The 27,364-nt window shown below is 36.9% G+C and overlaps 1 protein-coding gene across 1 annotated transcript in view; it reads left to right on the forward strand.

Moving 5' to 3' along the window:
* ARAP3 (ArfGAP with RhoGAP domain, ankyrin repeat and PH domain 3) overlaps nt 1-27,364 on the forward strand; it is a 1,205,760-nt gene that overhangs the window by 623,922 nt on the left and 554,474 nt on the right. The window contains exon 10 of the mRNA XM_044069919.1: nt 10,992-11,098. Coding sequence (XP_043925854.1) covers nt 10,992-11,098 — 107 coding nt within the window. The remainder of the gene's footprint in view (nt 1-10,991; nt 11,099-27,364) is intronic.

Raw genomic sequence — 27,364 nt, forward strand, 5'->3', positions numbered from 1 at the left:
AAGTAAGAGGTGAAACTAAATTTACTCATCAGAACCCATTTTGGAACATTTCCACCATAACACTTGGAGATTAATATCATTATAATCCTTCAGTGCCCATATCTGTTAGTTACAGCCAGTTGTTGTGTGTACCTCAAATATCTGATTATGATAAATATGGCCACCATAAAGTATTGCAACACACTAGTATATTCCAACTTGAGTTATACAAATGCACACTAATATAATTTTATCATAGTCCTACAAAGCCAGAATAATGTCTGTAACTTGATCATGGCAGCAGAATCAGTCAGTTATTCTCATCCATAAAAAGCCCCTGTATCCAGAAATTGTAGCCTCTCTGTTGACTTTGTCTACCTTCGATATCTGAAAGTAGTAAAAATAACTAATAATAATTATCGATACAGTAATATGTCAACTTAGACACATAGTATCCAGAGTAAAGTATACATCTCATCTGATTTTGATAAAAACAATAATACCTATTTCAACCTCTTAGTGCAAGACTCAAGGAAAAATCTAAAACAATAATCTGGAACCAATGCCCAAAATCAGGAGCAAATTTTAAATATTGCTCTTATATATGTAGAAAGTTGCTAAAATACCATTAACATGCATTTTCTGAAGGATATGAAGTCTGAAATTAATGGGTATAATAGTCACAGAGATACACAGGATACATCTAGTTAAGTATTACCTTTACTTTATTATAGTGTTTTATATATAAATTTACAATAGCATATATGTTTCTGCCCCAAACAAAACCTTCCCCTTACATCTAGGAAAAAATTGTCAAAAAATGGTTTAAATTGAAAATGCTCTCTATAAAAAGGCACTTTTATCCAAAATATCTGGTAACTATATGGCTAAACATAATCTATTTGTTAGCATGTCACAACACTAGTTAGAGTCAAAAACAAACAGGTCATTTGCTACTTAATTACTCTTTTTTGCACTTAAGGGAAACTTCCACTAAGAAAGTCCAAAAATATGTTTTTTCATTGCATCTTAATTAACTTATAAATTATAAACAAATAAATTAATTGTGTAAATTTAAATTAATTGTGTAAATTCACTGCCATCACAGACGAGCAACTTGAGAAGGCAGTAGCTCAGATGACATAACATAACTAAGTTTAGCTTGATGAAAATACAGCTGACATTGAGCATATCTGACAACATATATTCACATATTAATATCATTGTGTCAGCAGGTGCACATTTTTGTACAATATTTATAATAAGTATGTGACCAGCAGAAAATAACAACCGTATATACTAGCAAGAACAAGTTAAAATGCACTAAGAAACAAAATGCTAGATAAATAGCATATCTATTAATAACAAATGCAGGAAGCAAAATGATCATTGGACAGAAACCACTTAACATGTACTTGTCAAGGTTTTAAGTGTAATACAGTAAAAAAATAGCTTTCATCTCTTAGTGACTTTGCATTTATTGCAAGAACCAGAGAAGAAACTGTTGTAATTGCATCATCCAGCACCACTCACAATTTGAATAAATAACAATATATTGATCATGACAAAAGCTTTCAGGCTCTTACTTCTAGGTACTGAAACATGAATGCTTGATATATACATATATAAATATATATATATATATATATATATATATATATATATATATATATAAGTCTAAAATGCAGCTTATAAACATTCAATAATGGTCAGTGGCAGCCCCCCATGCACACACACATTCACACACATGCATATACATTCCCAACAAAGCAGAGTAGAACAACACCAATAATAACACGATACATTGTCGGAAATATGCACAGTGACATTCAGCTCTCTATTTCAAGGCTAAACAAGTGTTACTATATTTTTGTTTAACAGTTTCCTGAGCCATCAACAATCACTTTGTTTACATGTAGACTTCACAGAAGTCCCAGTTTTATAATTGGACAGATTTATATGCACATTTTCAACAGTGTTTGTCAGAAATTAATTATAATCTGTTTGTCCAGATTTTTTCAGGATCCTTATGACTGCAAAAGATAATGACCAAAGGCACTGACTTAGCCTACCACATAAAACTTCCAAGTTTGTATGTTATAGAATTTATGCACTCACAATATGCTCTAATTTGGGATTGTACAGCATTAAACAGGAAGTAAAGATAATGAATCTTAATATGTTAAACTTCCATGTTGTGCATTTTAAGACATATATTGCAATTTTATTTGTAGTGGCACATACTGACAGATCTTATCCCTCACATTACACTGGAACAATCCAAAATGTTATTAAATATATTTACAGCCAACTAAAATATGCTATATTTTATGTAACCATCAGAAGACTCAGTGAATGCATGCATTCATTATACTGTCATTGATTTCAAAGGTGCATTTTGACTACCACAAAATACTGAATATGCCATTTTGGAGTCATATTCATTAAAAAATAAGTGCAAATTGATCAATGGGGAGTGACACCATTATCCAGTTCTTCACTGAATGGAAAAGTAGCAAACTATTTTATATCTATTAAAAAAACTGCTGTAGTGATACGGCTACTGATTTGTAGGCTTATCCTTTACTTTGCCTTACATATTGCCCTATAACTCAAGAAAGTACAACCTTATCAGAATGTAGAGTCTTACAATCAAAAAAACTACATCTTACAACTAGCTGTCATTCCAATTAATATGATCTTGATCTGTTTGTCTAAATGAAGCCTAGCCAAGCACATTGAATGCAGAAAGAAATTTAATACTCATAAGCATAACTTTCTTTCTACATCAATCTTTTATTTATTTATTTATTCATTCATTTATTTATTTATTTATTTATTTATTTATTTATTTATTTATTTATTTATTTTTTGCCTTCAGTTTACAAATAAATCAAAACCACAAAAGCAAAATACTAGCACTTTAACAACTACATAAAATCTATGTCTATTATGAGTGGTCAGAACCAAATGCACTGAAGATCAGCATCCCCAAACTGCAGTTACTAAAACATCTTACCAAAAATCACTTTTTAAAGTGCTTTTCAGGAGACTCACCCCTGCACACCTACATGTTGGGGGCAAGCCTCCTACATCCCCAAACTAATAAATATACCAAGTCCAAGTTTGCACTTACTGCAAAAAGAGTGAAATTCTCCCAAAACGGGAATTACTTCTGGCACATTTCACCAATAGTGATTTCCAGTGGAGGAACTCCAATTGTTTGTGAGTTGAAGCTTGAGTAGTGAAGCTCAGTTCAAGCTTTTTCCACAAGTAGGATAACTGAAAAAAATATGGTTACCACTTATTTCTCTTTAGGCAGTACACTACCTATTTGAGCAAATGCATCGTACAGGGAAAAAAAAATATGAGAAATCGTAAATGTAAGATATAAGGACAAAAAAACATTCCTAACTTTCTGTATCTAAAACAGCTGAATATTATAGCAAACAACAGAAATAACTCAAATTCATCAAGAGAGTATTTTGTCAGCAAAGTGAAGTCCAGTCCTTTACATTGCTTATGGCTATGGTATGTTCTAGAAAACCTCAAGTTTCTACAAAAAAGTCCCTTTTGAGCATTTGAAAAGTGGCAACCACAGGCAAAAAGCAATAATGAGATAAAGCACTCACTAACCGATATTTTCCAGTACTGGCTGCAAGTACTGAAAAGCACTCAGCAGTATAAAAGAAAATATTGTACCATAAGTATCAGTAGAAATTGAGGAAGCACTAAGGCAAGGAATTCAACCCAGTCCCTGAGACAGAATCACTTGCTAAGTTGACTTCCTCAGAGTCACATAATTTGTAAGCGGAGACAGAGACTCAAAACTAAGTCTACAAAGCTGTGCTTGTTAGCAGTGCATAACTTTTAGCTCTCCAGGTTGCATTGCTAGACCTTTTCAAGTAATATTAAATTTTAACTATAGTTATCACAATGTACATTCTTTAAGGAAATACTAAATCAATGTAAGGTAAAGAACTAGATAATTTAAACATTCATCATCCTTAAGTTCTGGTATCTGTGAAGTATAATGTTTGTTATGTTAAATATAGTTTGATTACTTTTATATGAATGTAAATTGGCTATGTCACAAGTGATAATTCAATAAAGGTGTTTGAAAAAAAAATAGTCAACCTGTCATGCTATCAGGGGGTGTAACCAGGACTTTACCAGTTGTACATACTGGTGCCATATTGCATACCCCTTCCCAACACCCACCCCGTAAAAGGTATAGGTCATGTCACAGCACTGAACTGCATTGTTACAATCATACTACTCCCCCCTTAACATGTACATGGCACTGCAGTGCATTATCTTTCTCCACACTGCACATGCTGACTTATAGTTACAATGTTACACTGCAATAAGTCTCTGCAAAATAGCTTGAAGACTTCACTTAAAAGGCATTATGGTGACAAGCCCAAAGATGTCCTTTCACACCAGTGCTGACATTCAGCACCAAGTGTATGTTCCACATCACAGCAGCCAGTCCCAGAATTTCAAACACACCAGTGCCAGCCAGCCAGTGTTCTACACCAAGCCCATGAATGTGTAACATCCTGGCAACTAGCCCCACAGATCTGTTCACACAAAAAACAATATTCAGCAGTAACAAGTCTCTGTGTCACAACATGGAAGGTGACCCACAAAGTAACACTCATCCACTGCACTCAGGCAAGATAGACCAGCACATGTAGTATAGCCTAACATTCTATAAGCACCGATGCACTAAAACTACCACAAGGAGCATGACTCAATTCAAGGACTTTAAAAATACAAATCTTTTAAAATTATACAATGAGCTCAAACTTTATATGCAAAATTTCCAGCCACCATGTAGCCTCAGCTGTCACTTACGTCAATGAATTTGAATCTAGTGTAAAAAATAACATAAACTAAGCCATCACAATCAGCACCAAATACAATGATAAACTTAAAAATAAACCATCTTTGTGGTATGCAACATTAATAAGTTATGTAATAAAAGAAAAAATATAAAGGTCTATAACAAGTCAGACTTAATCAATAATGAAAACTCTGTCAAAAAGCACACCAAAAATATAAAAGTCACCATAAGGAAGATCAGAGTGGAATACAAATTAAAAATGATAATCTGCAGTCAGAGATTTCCTTCTTTAATTTAAATAAATATTTTGTTGACTGTATCAGATGGTTAAGAAATATCACTCAACAATATCCTGAATTAATGCATAAGGGTATTACCCACTCTGGCTCTAAAGATACTATAAATGTACTTGCAGATAAATTCATGACAATATCACACCAAAAAGCATTTAAGTTAAAGGAAAGGCTATGAACTTATCATTTCAAGCAGAGATAACAATATCTTAATTCCTCTTTATAAATCAGTTGTAAGATCAATAATTGAAAACTGTTTCCTTGTATGTACGTAAATTATGAACAGATAAAAAGGTTGGAGACAATTCAAATGTGTTATACTAGACAAAAGGACTGAGAGACTTGAAAGACACATTTAGGTTGAAAAAAAATATCCCAGTTGACTATTAATTACAGGTCAGAAATAGGTCACTTTATACTTATGTATAAATGCATGAATAATGCTGATACTGCTGTTAATTTGAGTGTTGAAATTAAATAGCATGAATGAAATATTAGGAGCAAAAACTTGCTTGTTGAAGTTCCTAAGTACAAATCATTATTATCACAGAGAAGTTTCCATTGCAGGGTAAATCTGTGGTGAAGTGCCCACCCTTAGCCAGATAGGAAGAAAGTAACTCTTAGCTTATTCAAAAGAAGTCTGGATGATTGGATTGGACTTAAGGTGTATGATTCAACAGTGATAGGTGACAAACAGTTTGAAAGCTGTGAAGTTTATTCAGAGTTTAATTTTTTAAACACCTTTATTGAATTATCACTTGTGACATATGCACATTTACATTTATATACAAGTAATCAAACTGTATTAACAAATTAAAATTAATAAACATTATGCTTCACATATATTGCTATATATCATATAACCTAAGCAACATTACATAAATTATTCAATTCCTGTACCTTTTTTAAACAAGAAACATCTTATTAAACCATCACTTATGACATAAGCAATCATACATTTATATAAAGGAAAACAAACCACACTGACACAATCCTAGCTGCAAGTATTTTGCATCCCAAACCATACTGACACACTACCAGTTGCAAACATTATGCACCACTTATAATCCACCCAGTCATTTTCAGTCAAACATTGCATAGCTCATTTAACTCCTGCCTTCTTTTAAACCTCATTCCTCCCCTGTATGTACTATTCCCGCAATTCACATTTTTTTCCTATGTGCTTTGCTCCTACCTTTTTCTAAAGATTTCAGTTCTCGTTATTTTATCTCTGTTACTATATTTACTACTTCTAGTAAAGTTGGTTCAGATTTTGATTTCCATTTTCTAGTAATTGCTTTTTTGGCAGCCACCATAATTAGAGACAGCAAGGCCTTACCATGTGTAGGCAATTCTGATTCTGTATCATAGCTCAGGAAAATCATGTGCCTCGTGACACCAATCTGCCCACCCATCATCTCTGACAGTGCATCCTGCAGGGAACCCTTAAACTCTGCCAACTCACTGCACTTCCAGAAAATATGTTCCCAATTATCTCTTTTTTCCCTGTCACACCTCCAACATTTGCTATCTACCTGAGGAAAAATTCTCTGGAGTCTATTCAGGGTATAAATACATCTATGTAAACATTTCCAAGCAAAAATCCTAAATATTCTAGATTTTGTTGCATGAGACATACATATATACTCCCATTGTTTCTTTGTGAATTGCTTATCCAGTCTGTCTTCCCAGTCCTTCACTGATTGATTCTTATAGTTATCATGCAATATTTTATATGGTCTACTAATTATTCCTTTTTTGAATGGCAGCTTCTGTTCTAGATTCTACTATAAACTCTATCAGTGCTGATCTTTCATTTAGGACCACCTATTTCTTTCTGCTTGCCTATACTCTGATCTCAATCCTTGATAGTGAAGGCATTCTCTAACCTGCAGCCCAAATAAATTCTTGGCATCTTCCCATTCTGTCATCTTTCCCACTTTAGTTATTTGATCCCAATACCTTGTCTCCTTTGCCAGTTTTCTCCAATAAATTCCAACCCCCTCTTGCTTATTGTCTGTATCCCTGATTGCAGTCATCCCTATCAGCAGAATCTCCTGTCTCCATTCCCATGTTGGTTTAGTTCTTAGAATACTTTCTCTACTTTATGGATATAATATCCTGCATGATTATTGTTATTCTCCTTAAAGGCCTGCATCCAAAATCCCAGTCTCTCCTTAGAACACTGAAACCAAAGCCTTAGCTTGGGTGTGGCAGAGGCTGAGGTTACCCTAGATGCAAGCTGTTAGGAGGCAGAATTAGCACTATGGAAGATTTACCAAACATTCCCTACAATTCTACAATTCATTCACTTTTGTGAGCCAACTGATCTTGACAGCAGGATATGTAGTCAGATAATTAATGGTTAGTTTGCAGTGTGTGTAAATTATGAACTGTAGCATGAAGCTAGTATATCGCTTTGCTACAACTTATGAAAGGTGTTTCAGACAGATAATTTATTCATTTATTTATTTGTTTGTTTGTTGTTATTGTTGACCCAAAAAGTCTGACTGGATGGAAAACCCCATTTCAGAGGAAGGCCAGGGAGAAAAACTCCACAAGATACAGAGAGAAAGTAACATACATACAAATATAAATAGCATGAGTCATAACATACAATAATGAGCAAAAATAATGACTGTTTTAGCACACAAAAGTTGTTGTGTCTTTTGGCTTTTCCCGGTTAGGGGTCGCCACAGCGGAACTCCGGTCCGCTAATGATTGGCAGAAGACTTTTACGTGCTGAGTTGCCGGCCCTGACGCACAACCTTCAACGGAGGTACACCCATTCACACATGTTTCCACACAGAAGACTCTTGCTGAGAGTCGAACGGGGAACGTCTTACTGTGAGGCGACAACGCTACCACAGTACCACCACTGCAGTTTTAGCACACAATAGTGAGAAAACAAAAATACTGACAAAATACATGAGAATACACAGCACACAAACATATTATTATCATGATACAGACAATACAATAACATGAGTAATCATTCAAAGGTAGATCAGAATGAGTGTTTCGACTAATAAAGTTTAGACCTGTAGTATTTCATAATACTAAGACAGTAGTAAAGTGAACTTTCATAACAATATAAAGTTTAGAAGAGCTTGGCACTGTATATGTAGACAAGTAAACATATTAATACAGGATGAAACAGAAGATTGCTAGCAAAGCATTCATTTTAGAACAGGATGGGATAGAGTTGACAAGGATAGTTTAGGAGGAATTAGCCAGGTGTGGTGCATGAGCAAAGGCATAAGACCATCAGGTGCTGTTTCACACGTTCACAGGTGTATACTAGGTTAATGAACACTAGGGCCTTTATAAGCCTAGCCCTGTAACCCAAATGAGACCCACAAGTTTAATGCTTTAGATATTAATATAGGGACAATTTTTGGTTATGACATGATTTAGTAGCTGCCTCTGTCCATTAGAGACATAGGCAGCAGACCAGGGTAAATTTCTGATTTCCCATATAATGGTCTAAGTTACACTTAAATAGGGTTAGGGAGGGACTTTATTTTACATGTTAGGAAGCATATTCCAGAGTATGGGAATTCTCTGAAAAACATGTCTGTCTCTCCAACATGTCTTATTTCTGTCACAAGCAAAACTTAAGTCTTTGGACGTAGTAGTTCTGATGTTTGTTTTGCAGATGTGCAAAAGGTTCATCATAGCAGGGTCCCAAGTATTCCTTCTAAGCCGTGCATATATCATTTCTCAGTAATCTGTAGGTTACAAAGAGATAGGGCTTTGAGCTGATCCACATAGGGCATTGTGTTTATGTCCCGTATTCTTTTTCTAAGGAACCTTTGTGAATGTTCCATTTGCTGCTTGTGTCTGATCAGGTACATACCAAAGGAAGCCTTACACTCTGTGAAAGGTGTGATGATGGCTAAATACAGTGGTGTGATGTTGTCTGTGGATCTAGTTGTCATGCCGTTACTTATAAGGTGAGAAACATACAGGTATTTTCTTACTACCTTAGACACATGTTGGTCGAAGGCTAGGTTACTATCTATGCGAGTTCCCAGATCCCTGACCCCTGACTAGTCAGTAAACTCTTATGGGTATAGTTTCCTGTGGTGGCCAACTTCCCAAAAAAGTAGTATAATGCATTTCTTAGCATTAACTTCCAGTATTGTAATGCACCAAGGATGTTCAGATAATGGCTCTCAGAGAGCTTGTGAGAAAGTAACATGAAGCACAGTAGTGCCTGCCATGCTTACAGAAGGAGAGTAAGGCTAGAGATTCCTTCCACTGCAAGCAGACAGCATTAGCAGCAAGCACAGCTACTTGTATGAGGACAGTCACAGGTGTGTGGTAGTTACTTGAGGCATCATGCACACACATTTGTTAATCAGGTTGACTGGACACACAGTCCCTTATCAGGGACAAGCCCTAATCAATCTCTGGTTAAGCGACTTTCTTGGAGTCACATATTAGGCAAATGAAGGCTGCAGGAATCAAACCCAAAACTACTGCAAGTCCATGGCCTAACAGTGCATAGACTTAAACCCCTATACCAAACTTTCAGACAAAAAGTCAAACTCCTTCAAGCCAGAAATGAACCAGTGAATTAAAGATCCACAGTAAGTGAAAGGAGTAAATTCTCTACTGCTCTTTATTTACCACTGCTATCCATCAGTGTTGCATTGTTAGTGAAAATCAGTGTAAATGGAAGGACTCAGAGGGGGTTCTCCTTTTATTTGTACTGCAGTAAAGTAGTAGTGATAATTCTGCCATGATCAGGTAACAGTCAGGTAAGGGCGTTTCTCCTTTTCTCCACTGTTAAGCAATCTTAGAGTTTGTATATTTATAATCAACGGAGTGTTAGAGGAAGTGGGGCTTGCTCTCTTGTACAAATATGTGTTTCATACTTTCAAAATTTATATAGAAAGTCAATAATTTGCACCTGATATAGCAAATTTTGATGTTTGTTTGTTTACAATGGTATGTTGATTAGTCCACATACCATTTTAAACCTCAAGTAGGGCCAGTTAGGCATTCACAAGTTTCAGCAGATATTTACAATTATTTTGCATGTACACATGCACACACACACATGTGTGTGTGTGTGTGTGTGTGTGTGTGTGTGTGTGTGTGTGTGTGTGTGTGTGTGTGTGCGTGTGTGCTGTGTGTGCGTGTGTGCATGTGTGTGTGTGTGTGTGTGTGTGTGTGTGTGTGTGTGTGTGTGTGTGTGTGTGTGTGTGTGTGTGTGTGTATGTGTGTTTGTATGTATATATGATGATATATATATATATATATATATGTATATATATATATATATATGATGTGTATCTATCATCTCTACTAATTACAGACTCTCATCCAACTAGCAGGAAGGTTTTCTTTAGTTCAGATAACCAATGAGTGTATTTTGTGCAATATGTAGGGGATTTATGCCCAATGGAGAATGTTCTGTATACTGTGGGTATGCCCCCAGCCTGAAAATCCCAGACCTGTTTGAAACCAAGGTTACACACAGTCAAAGGAAGTCACCACAGGCAAATAGAAAAGCATTAGCTTGGTAAATGTTAGTACGTATTTTTAAATCTTCATAGCTTTTCTTTCTGAATGGCCAACTGTTAGTTCCTGAGTGCATTTTAAAAGGATTATGGTAACTGATTGATAGACTATGTAGTCCTGACATGTGGCTAACCTTCCTGTTTATACCTTTTTTTTTCATAATTTTCCTATTGATTTTTTTCAGGTTTCTCATGTGCTAGACACAGAATTCTGCTGCTAGCATGAAAGTAATGAGTTAATATGTTTGGTTAGCTGCTGGTTATCTGAAGTAGGACTCAAGTTCCAGAAATTATTTTCATGGAACCATTAATATTTACTTCTCTTGGTTTCTCTTTCAGTCCTTTAAGACGGGAATTGGAATTACACTGATTGATATGCATGGATCTACTATACGGGATGCCAAAGGAAAAGGCTTTGAGCTAATCACTGCCCACAAAACTTTCAGGTCAGCACATGAAGGAATACATTTTTAAACTGACCTCCTTGTATGTTCACATGCATGTATCTTGACAGTGCTTCTCTAAAGCATGTGTGCATGTCTTATATGGCTAGCCTTCACTATATGAAAGTGTTCTCAAAATTTTTTTGTTCAAGTTTTTGAGAATGTATTTGAAGTCCATACATTAATGCCATGTCTATTTGTTTCCAAAGTAGAATTATAGGGTCAGGAAGTTTTGTATTGATTCTTAAGTATTACTTTTAAATATTTAATTGTAATGTATTCCGTGAAGTCTCCTCCATCGATCTGTAGGAATCCTGTTTCATCTATACATTTGGTAAGAATTATTTACACTACTTACCATTTCTGTTCATCACTTATAACATTTACAAAAGCATTTCTTTGATTTCCAAAATGGCCAGTCTCATTTATTATTAGCAGCCTATTCTGTGGTTAAAGTTATCAGATAGTAATGAGTTAAGTCCTGCAGACGTGGATATGAATACCTTAGCCACCCTGCATATTTCTGACCCTGAATGATTTAAGCACATACCTGTTGTTCTCAAGTCATGCTGTAAATGTTTTATGTTGTATCCATTCCTAAAGCATCTTCCTGCAAGATTTGAACCAGATAAAGAATGAGCATATGATTACCTGAACTCAGCTGCATGTTCAAGAGTTTTATGTTATTTTGTGTATTTGTTTGAGACAGACTTTTTAACTTTTTCCTCTGGCCATCGTTTTCTGTAAACTGTTTATAAATGACAGAACTGTTCCCTCCAAGTGTACTTTATTCCAGCCTCATAGCAACTTAGGTCCTGTGCAGATGATTAATTTGAAATAGTTTTCTTGATCTAAATAATTCTAAGCAATGCTTCTAGTTACCTTGTCAGCTCTGGCAATGATTTAAATTTATGTTAGAAATGATTCTTGAAGTGATTTACATTAACAGTCAGCTACGGCTTTCTAAACTGTAAACATTTGTTGAAGGTGTTTATACCACTGCTGATCAAATGCAGCTCCAATGAGGAAATATGACAATCTGTCCAGAATAGAGTGAGATGAGCATAGAAGATAGATCCTAATGTTTTACTTGCTAGATCTAATGAAGATTGTGATTTTATTGAGATAAACCAAAACAAATTAATATTGAATGAGAAAAAAAACGTTTGATTTTTTTTCCAACTAGCCACATAATGCTACTTCACATCAGTCTGCAACAATCCAGGAATAATGAGGACCTGTTGAAATTTTATAAATGTAGAGATATCTCTCCCCCTCTATTCTTCTACTATAAACCTTTCGGTAGCCATATATATGATTGCCTCTGAACCTGCTTTATACTCACTTCTTAAATATAACATTAGCATTTTCTGCCCTACCTAGTTCCTTCCCTCACTTCCATTTCTTTGAATTCCACAGTACTAATCTCGTGACCTATTCTCTATCTGACAAACCCACTAATATACCTTATCAAATGATCAGCATTTACCTTTTCATAAGTATATTTTATACTGTAATAGTTGCCTCTGCTTTCATATGAATCATAACCACCTGAAATGTCAGGACACACTAGATTGATTCCCAAAAAGCAGAGACTGAATGGCTGAAAGATCAGACTTCTATATACCAAATCCAAGATGCCATTTACGATCATAGGATCATAGAAAGTTACTAGGCTATTGGGCCTTTCGCTCTTACAAGTCTAGCAAAGAATTTAGCCCATGTGCCAACAAGTCAGCACCATATGCCACTGTCCAGCAGGGACATAGGTGGAATCCCAGGGGTGTATTTTCTGTTCCCCATCCAGTTATCCAGGTTGCGCTTAAAAAGAGTTAATGAGGAACTCTGCTTTACATGGAGAGGGAATCTATTCCACAAAAGGGGAGTCTCTGGGACACAAATCTGTCTGCCAACAAGTCCTATTGATGTCCCAGACCAAGTTGAGTTTTCGCATGTGGGTTACTCGAATGGAGCTTGACTTGCAAATATGCAGCAGTCCCATCAGGGTGGGGTCTGAAATTGCTTTGTATGCCAGACAGAGGTCACCTCTGAGGAGTCTCTAGGAGACTGAGTAGAAGGACAGGGTTTTTAGCCTATCTGTGTAGGGTAGATGTTTGAGCCCCAGGATTCTCCGGGTGAGGAATCTCTGTGGTCTCTCCAGCTGCTACAAGTCCTTTGTGAGGTACATGCCGAAAGGGGCATTGTATTCAATAATCGGTCTTATAAGGGAGGAATACAGGAATGTTATGACCACCTTGTCCTTGGATGAGATACCCTTACTAATGAGGTGGGCCATGGAGAAAGCTCTCCATACAAAGGAGGCAATATGGTGGTCAAAAGTGAGTTTGCTATCAACCTGGGTTCCCAAGTCCATCACGACTGATTGCATGCTTAGTGCCTTATTATCAATGAGAGAATTTGTGGTGATGCCATTCTCCCCAAAAGAGTTGATGATGCATTTTTTTGCATTCAGTTTAAGGCCTTGTTTCTGGCACCAGTCATTGTTTGGGTGAGACCCTCTTGGAGGATGTCCACATCACTAGGGAACTGATGACAGCACCAAGCTTGCAGTCATCTGCAAACTTCATCAGCCATACCCCACTAGATTTGTCCTTCACCTCTGAGAAGTATATCCCAAATGGCAGAGGCCCCAAGACTGATCCCTGGGGTACACCACTTGTTACAGGTCAACTACCTGAGGTGGCTTCCCCTATTTTGACTAGGTGGGTTCTATCAGTGAGCCAGTTTGACCAGCCTAGAGGTGTGCATGTCCTTTATATATATTGCAGCTCCACCTCCTTTTTTTTTGCTGCCCATGGCTTGGGGTCTGAATGAATGATAGGATGAGTAACCTGGTATGGCTGGGGTGCTCTCCCAGCTTTGAACCAGGTTTCTGTGACTGCACAAATGTTAGCTTCTTCCAGGGTTAAGAATGTTTGCAATGAGTGCAGTTTCATGTTTAGACTCCTAGTGTTTAGCAGCATGACCTTTAATTTGCATTTTGATGAAATTTTCATGTTGGTAGCTTTGACCTCATGGCATTGCCTAAAAAAGGCACTATGGGGGAGGCAAGAGCCTTTGCCAGGAGCCTGAAGCCCAAGGTAGACAGATGCAGGCCATCCCTAGCAAAACATCATGGCTTGTCACTCATGTCATCCCAGGCTGTCCGGTATTGGATCCCCATTGAATGACACCAGAAACTAAGACAGTTGTTAAAGTCAGTCATTTTCTGTTTATATTGAGGCATCATTGTGGGTGACGGTAGAATGCTGCTTAAGGCTAGGGACATACCTGCCTGGGACACATACTCAGCGAGGTCAATCATGTCTCTTTTCATATAGTCCAGCGAGGTACGTCTCAAGTCATTCACTCCAACATGGACTATGACAGAGTCATAGCAGTACCTGTTGAGAGACTTGAGTGCATTGGTGATATGGTGGATTGTGGCACCTGACAAACAACTAACTGTGACTTTCTCCTTATCCAGCCTGGTGAGGGGCACATCTGTGTGTCTCATAATGGAGTCTCCTATGACTAATATGTTGAGTTTATGTTTAGGCCTTAGTGGCTGTGAGACACAGGTGTGCGGACTGTGTGTAGTGTGTGGTGTGGTGGGCAGTAGAGTTTGCATGCGTTTATGTCTTGGGGGGTCTCTTTTCTTTGGATATGCTTTTGTTGAGGACCTCCGCATATGTGGAAGTGAGTTGTGTAGGTGTGGGTGGTGTTTGAGGTGAGGTGTTCATGTTGTCAGCCTTCTCAATGCCAGATATACTGGTTTGTGGGGGAGAGAGCAATGACACTAGGTGCTTGATGTATTTGCATCTCTCACAAATTGTGTTCCTAGGTGGTAGTAGTAGAGGGTTGTCTGTGTACATGAGGCAGTTGTTTCACTGTCTCAGGATGCCCATATCAGCCAGACTGACAGAAGAAAATGTAGGAAATTGTCCATCCATAGTTTTCAGAAACTGAAAGAGGTAAGAGGGTAAAGGGAGGAAGGTCTACAAGAAGTACTACTAGATGATAACACAAGTGCTACTAAGGGAAACGTGTAGCTGGAATACCTCAAAAAGGGTTAAAAACCATGCAGCTGAAGCTCTGGATGCCACAGACCTGTATCTAGACTATGCTACTCAATTTTAAGATTAAGAACTCAGTAAGAAAAAGCTCACAATTAACACAGATTAATCACTTATAGTCAAAAGAATAGAACTCACAGAATGAAAAAATACAGTTAAACAGCAGTAAAATGCAGTTAAACATAATGAATTGCAGTAGATAGCAATGAAATATAGTTAATCAGTAGATTGCTTTGAAACAGTAGCTCACAAATCACAGCAGTAACAGACAGCACAAATAAAGCAGCGATTCAGTAGAATACTGTCATCAATTTAGTGTGGTTACCAACAAGTGGTAATAAATACGGCAAACTAAATGCAGTTGAGCTCCTAGGCAGAAGAAGCAAAATGAAGTAGAAAGAGGTACAGCTTTTTTTTTTAAGTAGGAAGTGAAGAGACAGAAGATAATGTGATAATTCAAGGTTCAGAAGCTAAAGGGGTGGGCCTTTACTAAGTTGTCACTATAAACAGTAGAATGAGCTGATGTAATGTGACTAGGGGGAGGGTCCAGTATCAATTTTATACTAGAAGTGGGCAACTTAAAGCCACCAAGACTTAAGACCACCAAAGCAACAGTTGCAAAGAGTACACATATACTGTAAAACGGAAGTGCAGAAAACAGTTGAAAATAAGCACTTATCTTTTCCAATATCACAGCAGAACAAATGGAAGAAGGCTTCTCACTGCAGCTTTTGAACAGCTTGAGCAAATAAGTACCAGTGGTTTAAAACACTGGCTATTAAAGGCAGAGAAACAGAAACCAGCCCAATTATACAATCAAAAATAACAGTGTTGTAGGAATGCTTTTAGCTAGATGACACCAGAGTGATTCTTTCTGTCACAAAAGAAAACAGCTAGGCCTCTCTAATCAAAAAACTTCACTACAAGCTCAAAGGAAACAAACAGTAACAGATATTCAGCTCTAACAGACAACAAAAATGAGACAAACATAGATGCACAGATTGCACAGATATACTGTAAAACAAAAGTGCAGTAAGCAGTTGAAAATAAGCACTTATCTTTTTCCAGTATCACAGCAGAGCAAGTGGCATAAGGCCTCTCACTGCAGCTTTGAACAACTTGAGCAAATAAGTACAACTTGTTTAAAACACTGGCTATTAAAGGCAGAGAAACAGAAACCAGCTCAATTATCCAATCAAAAATAGCAGTCTCAGAATATTCGCTTTTCTCAGAGGTATGGCAATCTCAGAGTTGCTATATGTATGTTCAGGGGGTGTGGGAGGCTTGCCTCCCTCATAGGGGATGCAGGGAGGGCTTACACCCCCTGCATAAATAAGTTTTAAGATTTGTTCTTCTCTAGATTTTCAGTCTTTTTTATTTGGCTTTTCAGCATTTCACTTACCAACATTGCAATAAAGAGCCATCTGTTTATCTATATTACTGAATGTCTGTTTAAAATGTTTGTAATATGTTGGAGCTTTTCTTCCCGGGCCTCCACTGAAATGGGTTTCTTGATTAAACACAGGTGAACAAATCCAAAAGCAAAATAAATAAATAAAATAAATAAACAAGAGCATCTAGGAGTAACTCTCAGCCATAATCTTAACTTTCAGGACCATATTAGCATCACTATAAAAACATCCATAAAAATCTAGAAGCCCTGTATAGAATAAACAACTACCTGTGACCCTACTTAGGAAAGACAATAGCTGGTTGTACTTACTGCTACCTAAACTGATGTATGACCCCATGACCACTGGAACCCCCCCCCAAAAAAATCCATACAATCCAAAATTACAACAATCAGCAACAAAACAGAAAAAACTTGCCTCGGGTCAACATATAAATACCCACTGTACAGTCACACAGCAGTGACACTGGAAGACCATAGAAATCAAACTGAGGTTCCTGCAACCAATATTTGCCCACAGAGTAGTACAGATCCAATTGCACTTGCCCTAAATACTTATAAAGTGGCACACTACCACCAGGTATTTTTGCTCATTTAATAAATGTTATGCAAACGTAAGTTGATCAATTTCAATGATGAGGGACAGGACACCTAGTTTCTGTTTCAGAATGAATGAACAAACTACCTTATCAGATTTGAGTCAAATCTAACTTCTCAACATGTAAAACACTGGCCAAAAATAAATTCTAAATTCCATGTCCTATCTCATTTGTGCAATACTTAAGGGCAACATCACATGAGTACTCAAATCCCTTCCTAAATTTTGCCTATCACCCTTTTAGTTGAAAACAAAGATAGACATTTCTTTTTACATCCAGCTGTCTGCAAACCCAAGCTGCTTCCCCCTCCTTACTCTTTTCGTACTGCATGCAAAACATCCTACTAGACAACAATTTTTTCTCCCTATACTACCCTGAAAATTCTGCCCACACTGCTTGTATAAACATTCTTTTTCCAATATACCTGAACTCTTTATCAGTGTGACACACGAATGATTGACCGAAACTGAATGACAGTATAAATGGGTGACTAAATATTTGAGTTAATGACATTAGTTTAAATTCAAGCTTTATATAGTTAGGCATGTAGAAGTGTGCAGGAAAAATAATGGTTGACCAAAAAAGTGGTATTTTTGAGAATGTGCAAGATTCTTTTACAGAGGGTAGTGTATATGTAAGAATATTCATGGGTCAGAGTAAGTGTTAGGGTTAGGTAAGGGCATATATTTACTGTTGTGCTGGTGTGTTATTGTGAGTGCGCTGTGTCCTCTTGTCTTGATTAGCGATACTGTTAGGGAAAAGATTAAAAGTATAGTGTAGTGTAGGGTCAGGGTTAGTGTTACTAACCTGACACATTAAGTTACTAAAAACCCTTTCCCCTAACATTACCATTATTCAGATGATGCTTGATCTGAGTTTTGTAAAGTGTGTGTGTGTGTGTGTGTGTGTGTGTGTGTGTGTGTGTGTGTGTGTGTGTGTGTGCGCGTGTGTGCGTGTGCATGTGCGTGTGTGCGTGTGTGCGCGTGTGCGCGTGTGCGCGTGTATGTGTGTGTGTGTGTGTGCGTGTGTGTGTGCGTGCGTGTGTGTGTGCGTGTGTGTGTGTGTGTGTGTGTGTGTGTGTGTGTGTGTGTGTGTGTGTGTGCACGTTTGCCTGACTGTCTGTATCTGTGTATGTGTGTAGGTGAATGGGTCAGTGTTTCTTTGCATGATTAAATGTGGAGGAGCTTGTCTGTTGTTGAGTGGATGTGTGGAATTAAAAACACTGTAATGAATACTCCTCCTGCATCCTATAACTGCAGTAGTGTATTTACGCATGCATGTATGTGTGTAAGTGAGTATGCATGCATATGTATATGTATGCAATTATGCATTGGAACTCTGAAATATTTCATTGCTTACATAAATTGCCTACCTGTGATAGACCAATTTAAGTGATGATGAGAAAATAATGAAAGTAATGTTTATACACAGACACACACACACACACACACACACACACACACACACACACACACACACACACATACACACACACACACACACACACACACACACATATTCAGACACCCATACATACACAAACACACTTTCAGATATTCTAACACACACACACACACACACACACACACACACACACACACACACACACACATATATTCAGGCACCCATACATACACAAACACACTCTCAGATATTCTAATACACACACACACACACACACACACACACACACACACACACACACAGACACACACAGACACACACATATATTCAGTTACCCATACATACACAAACACACTCTCAGATATTCTAATACACACACACACACATATATATTCAGGCACCCATACATACACAAACACACTCTCAGATATTCTAATACACACACACACACACACACACACACACACACACACACACACACACACACACACATATATTCAGTTACCCATACATACACAAACACACTCTCAGATATTCTAATACACACACACACACACACACACACATATTCAGACACCCATACATACACAAACACACTCTCAGATATTCTAATACACACACACACACACACACACACACACACACACACACACACACACACACACAGACACACATACACATACCACATATGCAGCTTCGACTCTAGGGGAGCCCAATACGCATTTCTCTTCAAGTTCATGAATCTAATCAGTGCCCAAGGCATATTTTTCACTAGTAGCCCCTAGACACATAGGGATAAAGCTTTTATTGTGCTCCAGATCCAGATAGCCCATATTTGATTAGCAACATGGGAGCTAGAGGTGCCATAGGGGAAAGATGGAGGGATGAAGACAGACTAGGCTTACTGCAGCAAGCAGTATTAAGAGCTTGACAAGCTCTGTGATGCACAAGCAGTGAACCTCTTGGTTGTGAGGTTGTCTGTGTGTGGAAGCATGTATACACCTCCTGAATGCAAAGACTGTGGACCTTGCAACGCTGTCATAGGGAGTGGCAGAAGTTAAGGCAAACTCTCAGTCGGCAGTATAGTGCCACATTATTACCCCTGATCTCCTTACTGGCCATGGAGGTGGGTCAGGTTGAGCATGGGAGAGAACATGGAGGTCCAATAGACCTGATGAATGCAGAGAAAAGAAAAGAGGAGAAGAGATCAGAGGGCATAGTGGTAGGCTATGGTCAGCTGCAAGAAGTAAAAAAAATAAATAATGATTGGATTTGTTTGTCTGAAATGTAAAATAAATAAATAAGTAAATAAATAAATAATGAAAATAATAATCATACCAGATTCCTCACACCTCGTTGAGTCCAAAATAGATGAGTTTTGTATCCGTTCCTAGAATGATATAATCATAAAATGTACAAGGCAACTGAGACAAGTACCATTTACACCTTGACAGTACTAGACCTTATGAGGTACCTCATTTTAGGAGTAATAGGCCAGCCATACCAAGAATAAATGTATTAATTAATTTATTTATTTATTCATTTATTTATAGCTTTTGTTTATAGGGAAAGTCTGACTAGGCACAAGTCCCATCTTCAGCAGAGGCCTGGTTAGAAATGATCCATTTTAAAGAATGAGTAGAAGACAGTTATACAAGACTTACGTAATAAATGTATATACGTAGATGGACTAGTAATGATCTGACAGTTAAAAAAATAACAAATGTACATACATATAGTAAATAAGTACATACATAGAACAGTAAATGTACATACATGAATAGGAAGTGAACATACATAGAATTGCAATGATATGACAGTTAATGAAAACATGACAGTTAAATATTGCATTCATTTTAATTTATGAATATCCATACAAATGTCTTTCTTCTTAAAGGAAAATACTATGTCACAATCCCTGATCTGGACAGAAAATTTGTTCCAGAGAAAGGTTAGTTGTGTCATGACAAATCTGTCACTCCAGACTGATTTGTTTTTTTGCTGAAGCTGGTTCAAATCTCTGGTTTTAATGTTTATTGGACTATTTGATTTGTGGAGAAATAAAAGGTCTTGGACTATTGAATCCCTATTAGTTTGAAAGGCAAGACAGAGATCACTCATTAGGAGTCTGAAGGTACTGAATACAGGATCAAGGCCTCCAGCTTCTTTAGGTAGCTCATATATTTTATGCCCATCATCTTGTTTGTCAGGAACCTTTGGAGTGTCTCCAACTGCTTGATACGTTTAGTCAAATACATCACAAGGGGACCATTGCAATCAGTCATGGTCTTGATCAATGCAACATATAAAGGAGTAAGGATTTCTTTAGATCTAGAGAAAATACTCTTTGTGATCATCTGTACCTGTACTAGTGAAGTGCTTTCTTTACTGTGAGATGAGTAGAGGGTTTATTTATCAAATGCATTAATATTGCATTTTTTAACATTTAGTTTTAGTCCATTTTCAGAGCACCATCTATTAACATGTATAAGTTCAGTTTATAGATTCTTCATATCATAAGAGGATTTCAGTATAAGACCCATTTTAGAATTTTACCTTTATGCTGTTTGAAGGTATGTCTTCCGCCTTCACAATGTAAGTTCTGTACCTCATCCAATTAGCTATCTATCTAACTACAATGGAATCAATTAGCTATTTATCTAGCTACAAAGGGATCAATTTGGGGTTCATCTAGTTTTCTGATACCGTAACCATGTATGCGGTATTGTATCCAATGCCTTGGCAAGGTCACGGTATGCTATATGGAGAAAATTATTATTTATTTTATTTATTTATTTATTTGACATTTATTAACCAGAATATAACAAGTGGCCATGGACTGCATTACCCCCTCAAAAAATTCACCAGATTTATGAGACAGGATCTTCCCTTAACAAAGGCAAACTGCTGGGGGTCAAATATTAAAAGGATTTTCATATTGTGGTATAGTATATATGGTTTGTTATGGCCCATCCATGGCTTTGCAGATGAGCCTCATCATGCTGCTGACTCTGTAATTCCCAGGGTCCATGGTGGGGCCTGTGCATCAAACCTCAGGGACAAAGACAGTGGATAAGCTCATGTTGAATAGCTGTAGGACCAGGTCCACGAGCAAGTTTAGTACTGTTCAGCAGGCAGCCTTGTATGTTATCAGGTCTCAAATAGGATACTTTTTTTTATTTTGGGTAGTATATTTAACAAGTGTTCTTTTGTGATGATAAGGGGCTTTAGATCCTTAGGAATATGTGTGTTTTATAGATGTCTCCAGGTAAAATTTGCACTGAATTTGTTTGATAATATATTTGCAAAATCCACTGGATGACAGAAGGCAGTACCATTACAAATGAGTCTGGAACAATGTTAGATATTATTGTATAACTTTCTGATGTCAGTAAAGAAGAATTTGCAATTATTTTAAGCTTCCAATGCCAGTCCCAATTCATGGGAAGACTTTGTTTTCCTGATGGTATTTTTCACTACTTTGGATAACCTTTGATATTGTCCTTGATTTATGCATCTTTAGTTTTGTTATATATTCAAATGAGCTTTTTCCTCTAACTGTATTATTTATTTGTGCACGTGGACTGTCAGGCTGGTTTGTAATTACATTTACCATTTTGTTAAGTTTTTGTAGGGACTGATGACTTACACAGTTTTCTAGGTGAGCATAGAATCTATTTGCTTAACTACTAGCTATTTCAGAGTTATAACTGAGTATAGAGACTTTTATCACATTGGAGGGTGCAAGATCTGCAAAAACTGTTTACATTTTAGTTCTAAACTAAAAAAGGTAATTTAATCTGCAGTATACGTGCATTTTCAGAAGCTTGAAAAGATTTGTGAACTTGTGACTGTTTTCTTTAAATGTAAAAAAAAAGGAGAGGAAAAAAGAAAATATAAACTGTGTGTAAGTGATATTACTACTTTTTTCTTCTGGGCAGCATTGTCAATATTACAAGGAATGTGAAATGAAAGAGGCTGTCAAGTGACTACCAAATCTATGAGTCTTCCTAGGCCAGGAAGCTGAAGAGCCATAAAGAAAGCAATTAGAAATTCTGAAAGGAGATAAGAATAGACTGTCTAATATGCAAATACAGAACTTTGTCCAGTCGCATGTGTGATGTGTATGAAAATGACATATAAGCCAGAAATAAACACAAAAGAAAGTTAACTTTGGAGAAGACAGAAGAGATATACTGCTGTTTGTCCTGTACATAGCTAAGAGTTTGTTTATGGCACTTTTGTCTCTGCCTGTGCTCATCATAATAATCATCATAATCATCATTATCATCATCATCATGGTCCCACCATTGTTCCATTTTTTACATGGAATCAATGTGTTGTGCTAGCTTTCACCACCTCTGTTGCTTCAAAGTCAGTCTCCTACCGTCTTCATTAATCAATACCTGTCTGTTTCAGGCTTTCTGTCACACTGTCCATCCCTCCTCATCTGCTCTTGCCTTCTTCCTGTTTCTCTCAAAGTTTCTTACCAAGGCATCATCTGTTTTCTTGCATGTATGACATCACCATAATCTGTTCTCCTCAACCTTCCCTACAATTGGAGATACTTTAACTTCTATTCTGTCTTTATTTCTTCATCTGTCTCACAGTGTGCATCCTACTGCCAATCTCAGGTACTTCCTTGCCATTACCTCAAGTTTCCTCAAGTGCTCTGCCTTCATTTCCCAGGTTTCTATGCCATATAGATGCATTGGTCACGCTGCCATTTTGTACACCTTACTTTTCAGCTTTTTTGGCATTCTTTGTCCACCCATGATACTTGGTGATATTTGGTTGTGTCTTTGACAGTATTCCTCATCACAGATTAACTTTTCCTCAGCTGTACTTGCCAGATACATGAAGGCATTACCTATTCCACTGTTTTTTCTTCTATCTGTTCTGTCTGTAACTGTAATATGTTTGACAACTCAGCCAGTATGTCTAGGACAATAATTCTTGTAGTCAAGAAAGACCTAGATGAAAAGTCTAGCTATAGGCAAATGTTTTTCTTTCCTGTAAGCTATATTTTATTTATTTTATTTTATTTTATTTTACATTTGTTAACCGGGCTAGTCCAACTGGATATATTTCCATTTTCAGCAGAGACCCAGGGAGAAAAGCTCCACAGTAATAATTAAAAGTTAATAATGCACAATTATAACAGAAAAAAAATGTAAGACAAAATAAAATGAGAGAGCAGTAGTTACAAAGTCATACTATTTAAGAAAATACCATATTCAAAAGAAATTATTTACATACAATTAGTTAAAAATAATTAGAGAGCCTTAGCTAAAGAGAAGTATGCAAATTATGAAACACAAAAACTTTGAAAGGAAAGGAATTCTGATTATCTTCCCAGTTTCATATTCCTCTGTATATTTAACTGTTAAATGTATTACTTAACTCATTCCTTTCTAAGTAATTTTTTTTATTCACTTAAAACTGGCTGAGTGGAGCTATTTATTTATGCTTTCATTGGTAAGAGGGTATATTTTGTGAAAATTAACAAGCTGCTGCCATCCATCTCTAAATAACCAATTGTCTATGTCTACAATATTATAGGAACAGTAAAATAATGATTAAGGGGACCATAAGAAGCTTACCTATACACCTTTAAGCAGGCACTCTTAAATTAATGTTCTTGCCTCCCCTTACAAGCACTTAATAGTGATCACTTCCCAAATTAAGCAGGACTGGACATGATAACTCCGGAGTAAGGTTGTATCTCAGTCATCAAGACTTCCTTTAAAGGTAGACAAAGTAGTTTTTTACCTGTCTTGGTAACTTATCTAATAGGCTGCAAACCCATTGAATTATGAACCAATCAATGAAACAAGCCTTCTTTAATTACTGATATAAATTTAGTTTTTTAGTGTAGGTATTTACAGAGTCATTTGTTTTGTAAAGACATAGGAGGTCAGACAGAGTTGGGTTTTTCATACCCCAAAAAGCAGGACACAGGTCACCTCAGAGTGGCCGATGCCCTAATAAGTATAAGGAGAGTCACTCTGTTGTATCAGAATAGGGCCCTTCCAGTTAAACAAAATGCTTGAATTTGTACATATAAAAAGGGACATTGTATTCCATGACAGGTTTGAAAGGAGAAATGTATAGTGGTAGGAAGACTTCTTTTGATCTTGAAGATATTCTCTTGGAAATGAACTGGAGCAGATAGAAGAATGTCTGACTATGATGGAGATGTAACACTTGAATGAGAGAGAACGAGTATGTTGTCCACATAAGTACCCATGTCTCTCTTTATAATTATCTGACTAATTAACAAGAGTGAAACAATAACTGAGAGGTCCCAGTGTGGTATCTGAAGTGGCAGCAGTTTACTACCTTGGACCAGTTCAGGAGTCTGCACTGCTGGAGAATATAACCACATTTCCTGGATATTAATGTGTGTATATAAATTTAAGAAGTTAAAATAAGATTACTGTGGTAAGTTAGGAATAGAAGCCATGAAAAACATAAGGAGTGGTGAAAAAAGGGTCTGGGAAGCTAGGTCAAAGATTCGTCTCAATAGGATATTCAGTATATACTGCTCCTTGATCACTACTGTCATCTGAAACTACAGCACTAAACTCCTCCTCTGGTTAGTATTTATCATGTGAGACCAAAGTACCACACCATTCTCCTGATCAGTACTTACCCTCTGAAACTGGTACAGTACCATATCATTCTCCTGATCAGCACTTACCCTCTGAAACTGGTACAGTACTATACCATTCTCCTGATCAGTACTTACCCTCTGAAACTGGTACAGTACCATACCATTCTCCTTATCAGTACTTACCCTCTGAAACTGGTGCAGTGCCATCCCATTCTCCTTATCAGTACTTACCCTCTGAAGCTGGTACAGTACCATGCCATTCTCCTGATCAGTACTTACCCTCTGAAACTGGTACAGTACCATACCATTCTCCTGATCAGTACTTACCCTCTGAAACTGGTGCAGTACCACACCATTCTCCTGATCAGTACTTACCCTCTGAAACTGGTACAGTACCATACCATTCTCCTTATCAGTACTTACCCTCTGAAGCTGGTACAGTACCATGCCATTCTCCTGATCAGTACTTACCCTCTGAAACTGGTGCAGTACCATACCATTCTCCTGATCAGTACTTTCCCTCTGAAACTGGTACAATACCATACCATTCCCCTGATCAGTACTTACCCTCTGAAACTGGCATTCCATTGTAACTCAAAGATTCATAACTGTAAGTTGATTTTTGCAGAGATGGAAAGCTCCACTGCATCCCTATCCCCCACTCCCAGTGTGGGGGCAAGCCTCAACACATACACATGCACAAAAATGTATATATATATCAGTTCTGAGATCTCCTTACCTTGGAGAAAAAGGGAATACTCCAAAAAGCTTCAGTCTCAGATTTAGTTTAGGTGAGTCCACATTTTCACTCATTCAGTCTCACAGTTCTGTGACTTGCACTAACAGGTCTCAGAATATTAAATGGTTACCACTGAAACCACAGCACTTTATGACTTCTCCAGAAGATATTCACTGTCTGAAAATTAGTATTATTTCCTAAATGGAACAACATATATCTATTTCACTTATTAAAGCAAAAATGTGAGCTTAGATGATATAATGAATTTTAATGGCCTTGTATAAGTCATTGTTTTCATTAAAAACTATGTTTTATCAAATGTGACACCATTTACAGGCTGCACACATACTTGCATTCCAGAGCATTTTCTGAAAAATCTGTGTAAAAAGCATAATATAATCAAGGCTTTTCTACTGAAGGACATCCTAGATTTAACAATCTAAGTGTCAATGTATTAATAAATCTTTGCCATTTCTAATTCTGTCCATTATAAGATATTAAGTCACTTAGTAAAAAAGTCAGACCCAAGAAAGGTCTGGATGCCATAAGAAGCTGTGGGTGTTAACTGGAAGTATACAAAAAGGTGCTACAGGTTTGAATGAGTCAATGGATGTTTCAGATTATGGTCATATGTTTTGCCACTTGTCAGGTCTGACATCATGTTGAAAATACCACCTGTGAATCTCTTTCCACGTGAGCTGTTGGACTCTTATTACACAATTTTTCCTAAAGGATACTGTCACAGTCATTAAGTAAACTCGCATTCGTGTTAGAATTCACCATTCGCATTATTTCAGTTCTTGAGGCATGATTAGAAGATGAATATGTTAAAAATTACAAATGAAAATATTAAACACTGCTAAAGATGTGATGGTGCAATATGTTAGATAAATGTAGCCCACCAGCTCTGACAGTTTTCAACATTTTTGTTCAAAATGTAAAATTTTCTAAAGGGGTATTTTTTGAACATGAGCTTGCTCAGAAGACTACCCCAGCTATTAGAAACAGATAGGTAAGAGTAATAAACAAAACCTACTACATACCCACATGTCATGAATGTGATAGCTGTTATTTTTGGATTCATAATGAAACTGAAGTACTAAAGGAGATTTCTAGCTTGATTTGTGAGAAAAAAATCATCTTACAAATTTTTAGGGTAAAAGTACTTAAAACAAAAAAACTTCACAAGACAGATTTTCATATGGCAAATGTTACCAATGTTTTCAGTATTCAGTATTTTCCACCATATGTCATGCTATACCTTTCATTTAATGACAAGGTATTCAGGACAGTTTATTTTATACAAAATAAAGAAATTGTACTCTTCACATTCCAAAATTACTTCCCATACCTCACGCTACAGTTTTCATGATTTATGGCTACTAGTGTAGGCTCACAAAAATAGTGCATCAAACTAATATTGA

This window comes from Protopterus annectens, chromosome 4.part0 (genome assembly GCF_019279795.1).
Source record: "Protopterus annectens isolate FY-2018-M chromosome 4.part0, PAN1.0, whole genome shotgun sequence".
NCBI lineage: Eukaryota > Metazoa > Chordata > Ceratodontiformes > Protopteridae > Protopterus > Protopterus annectens.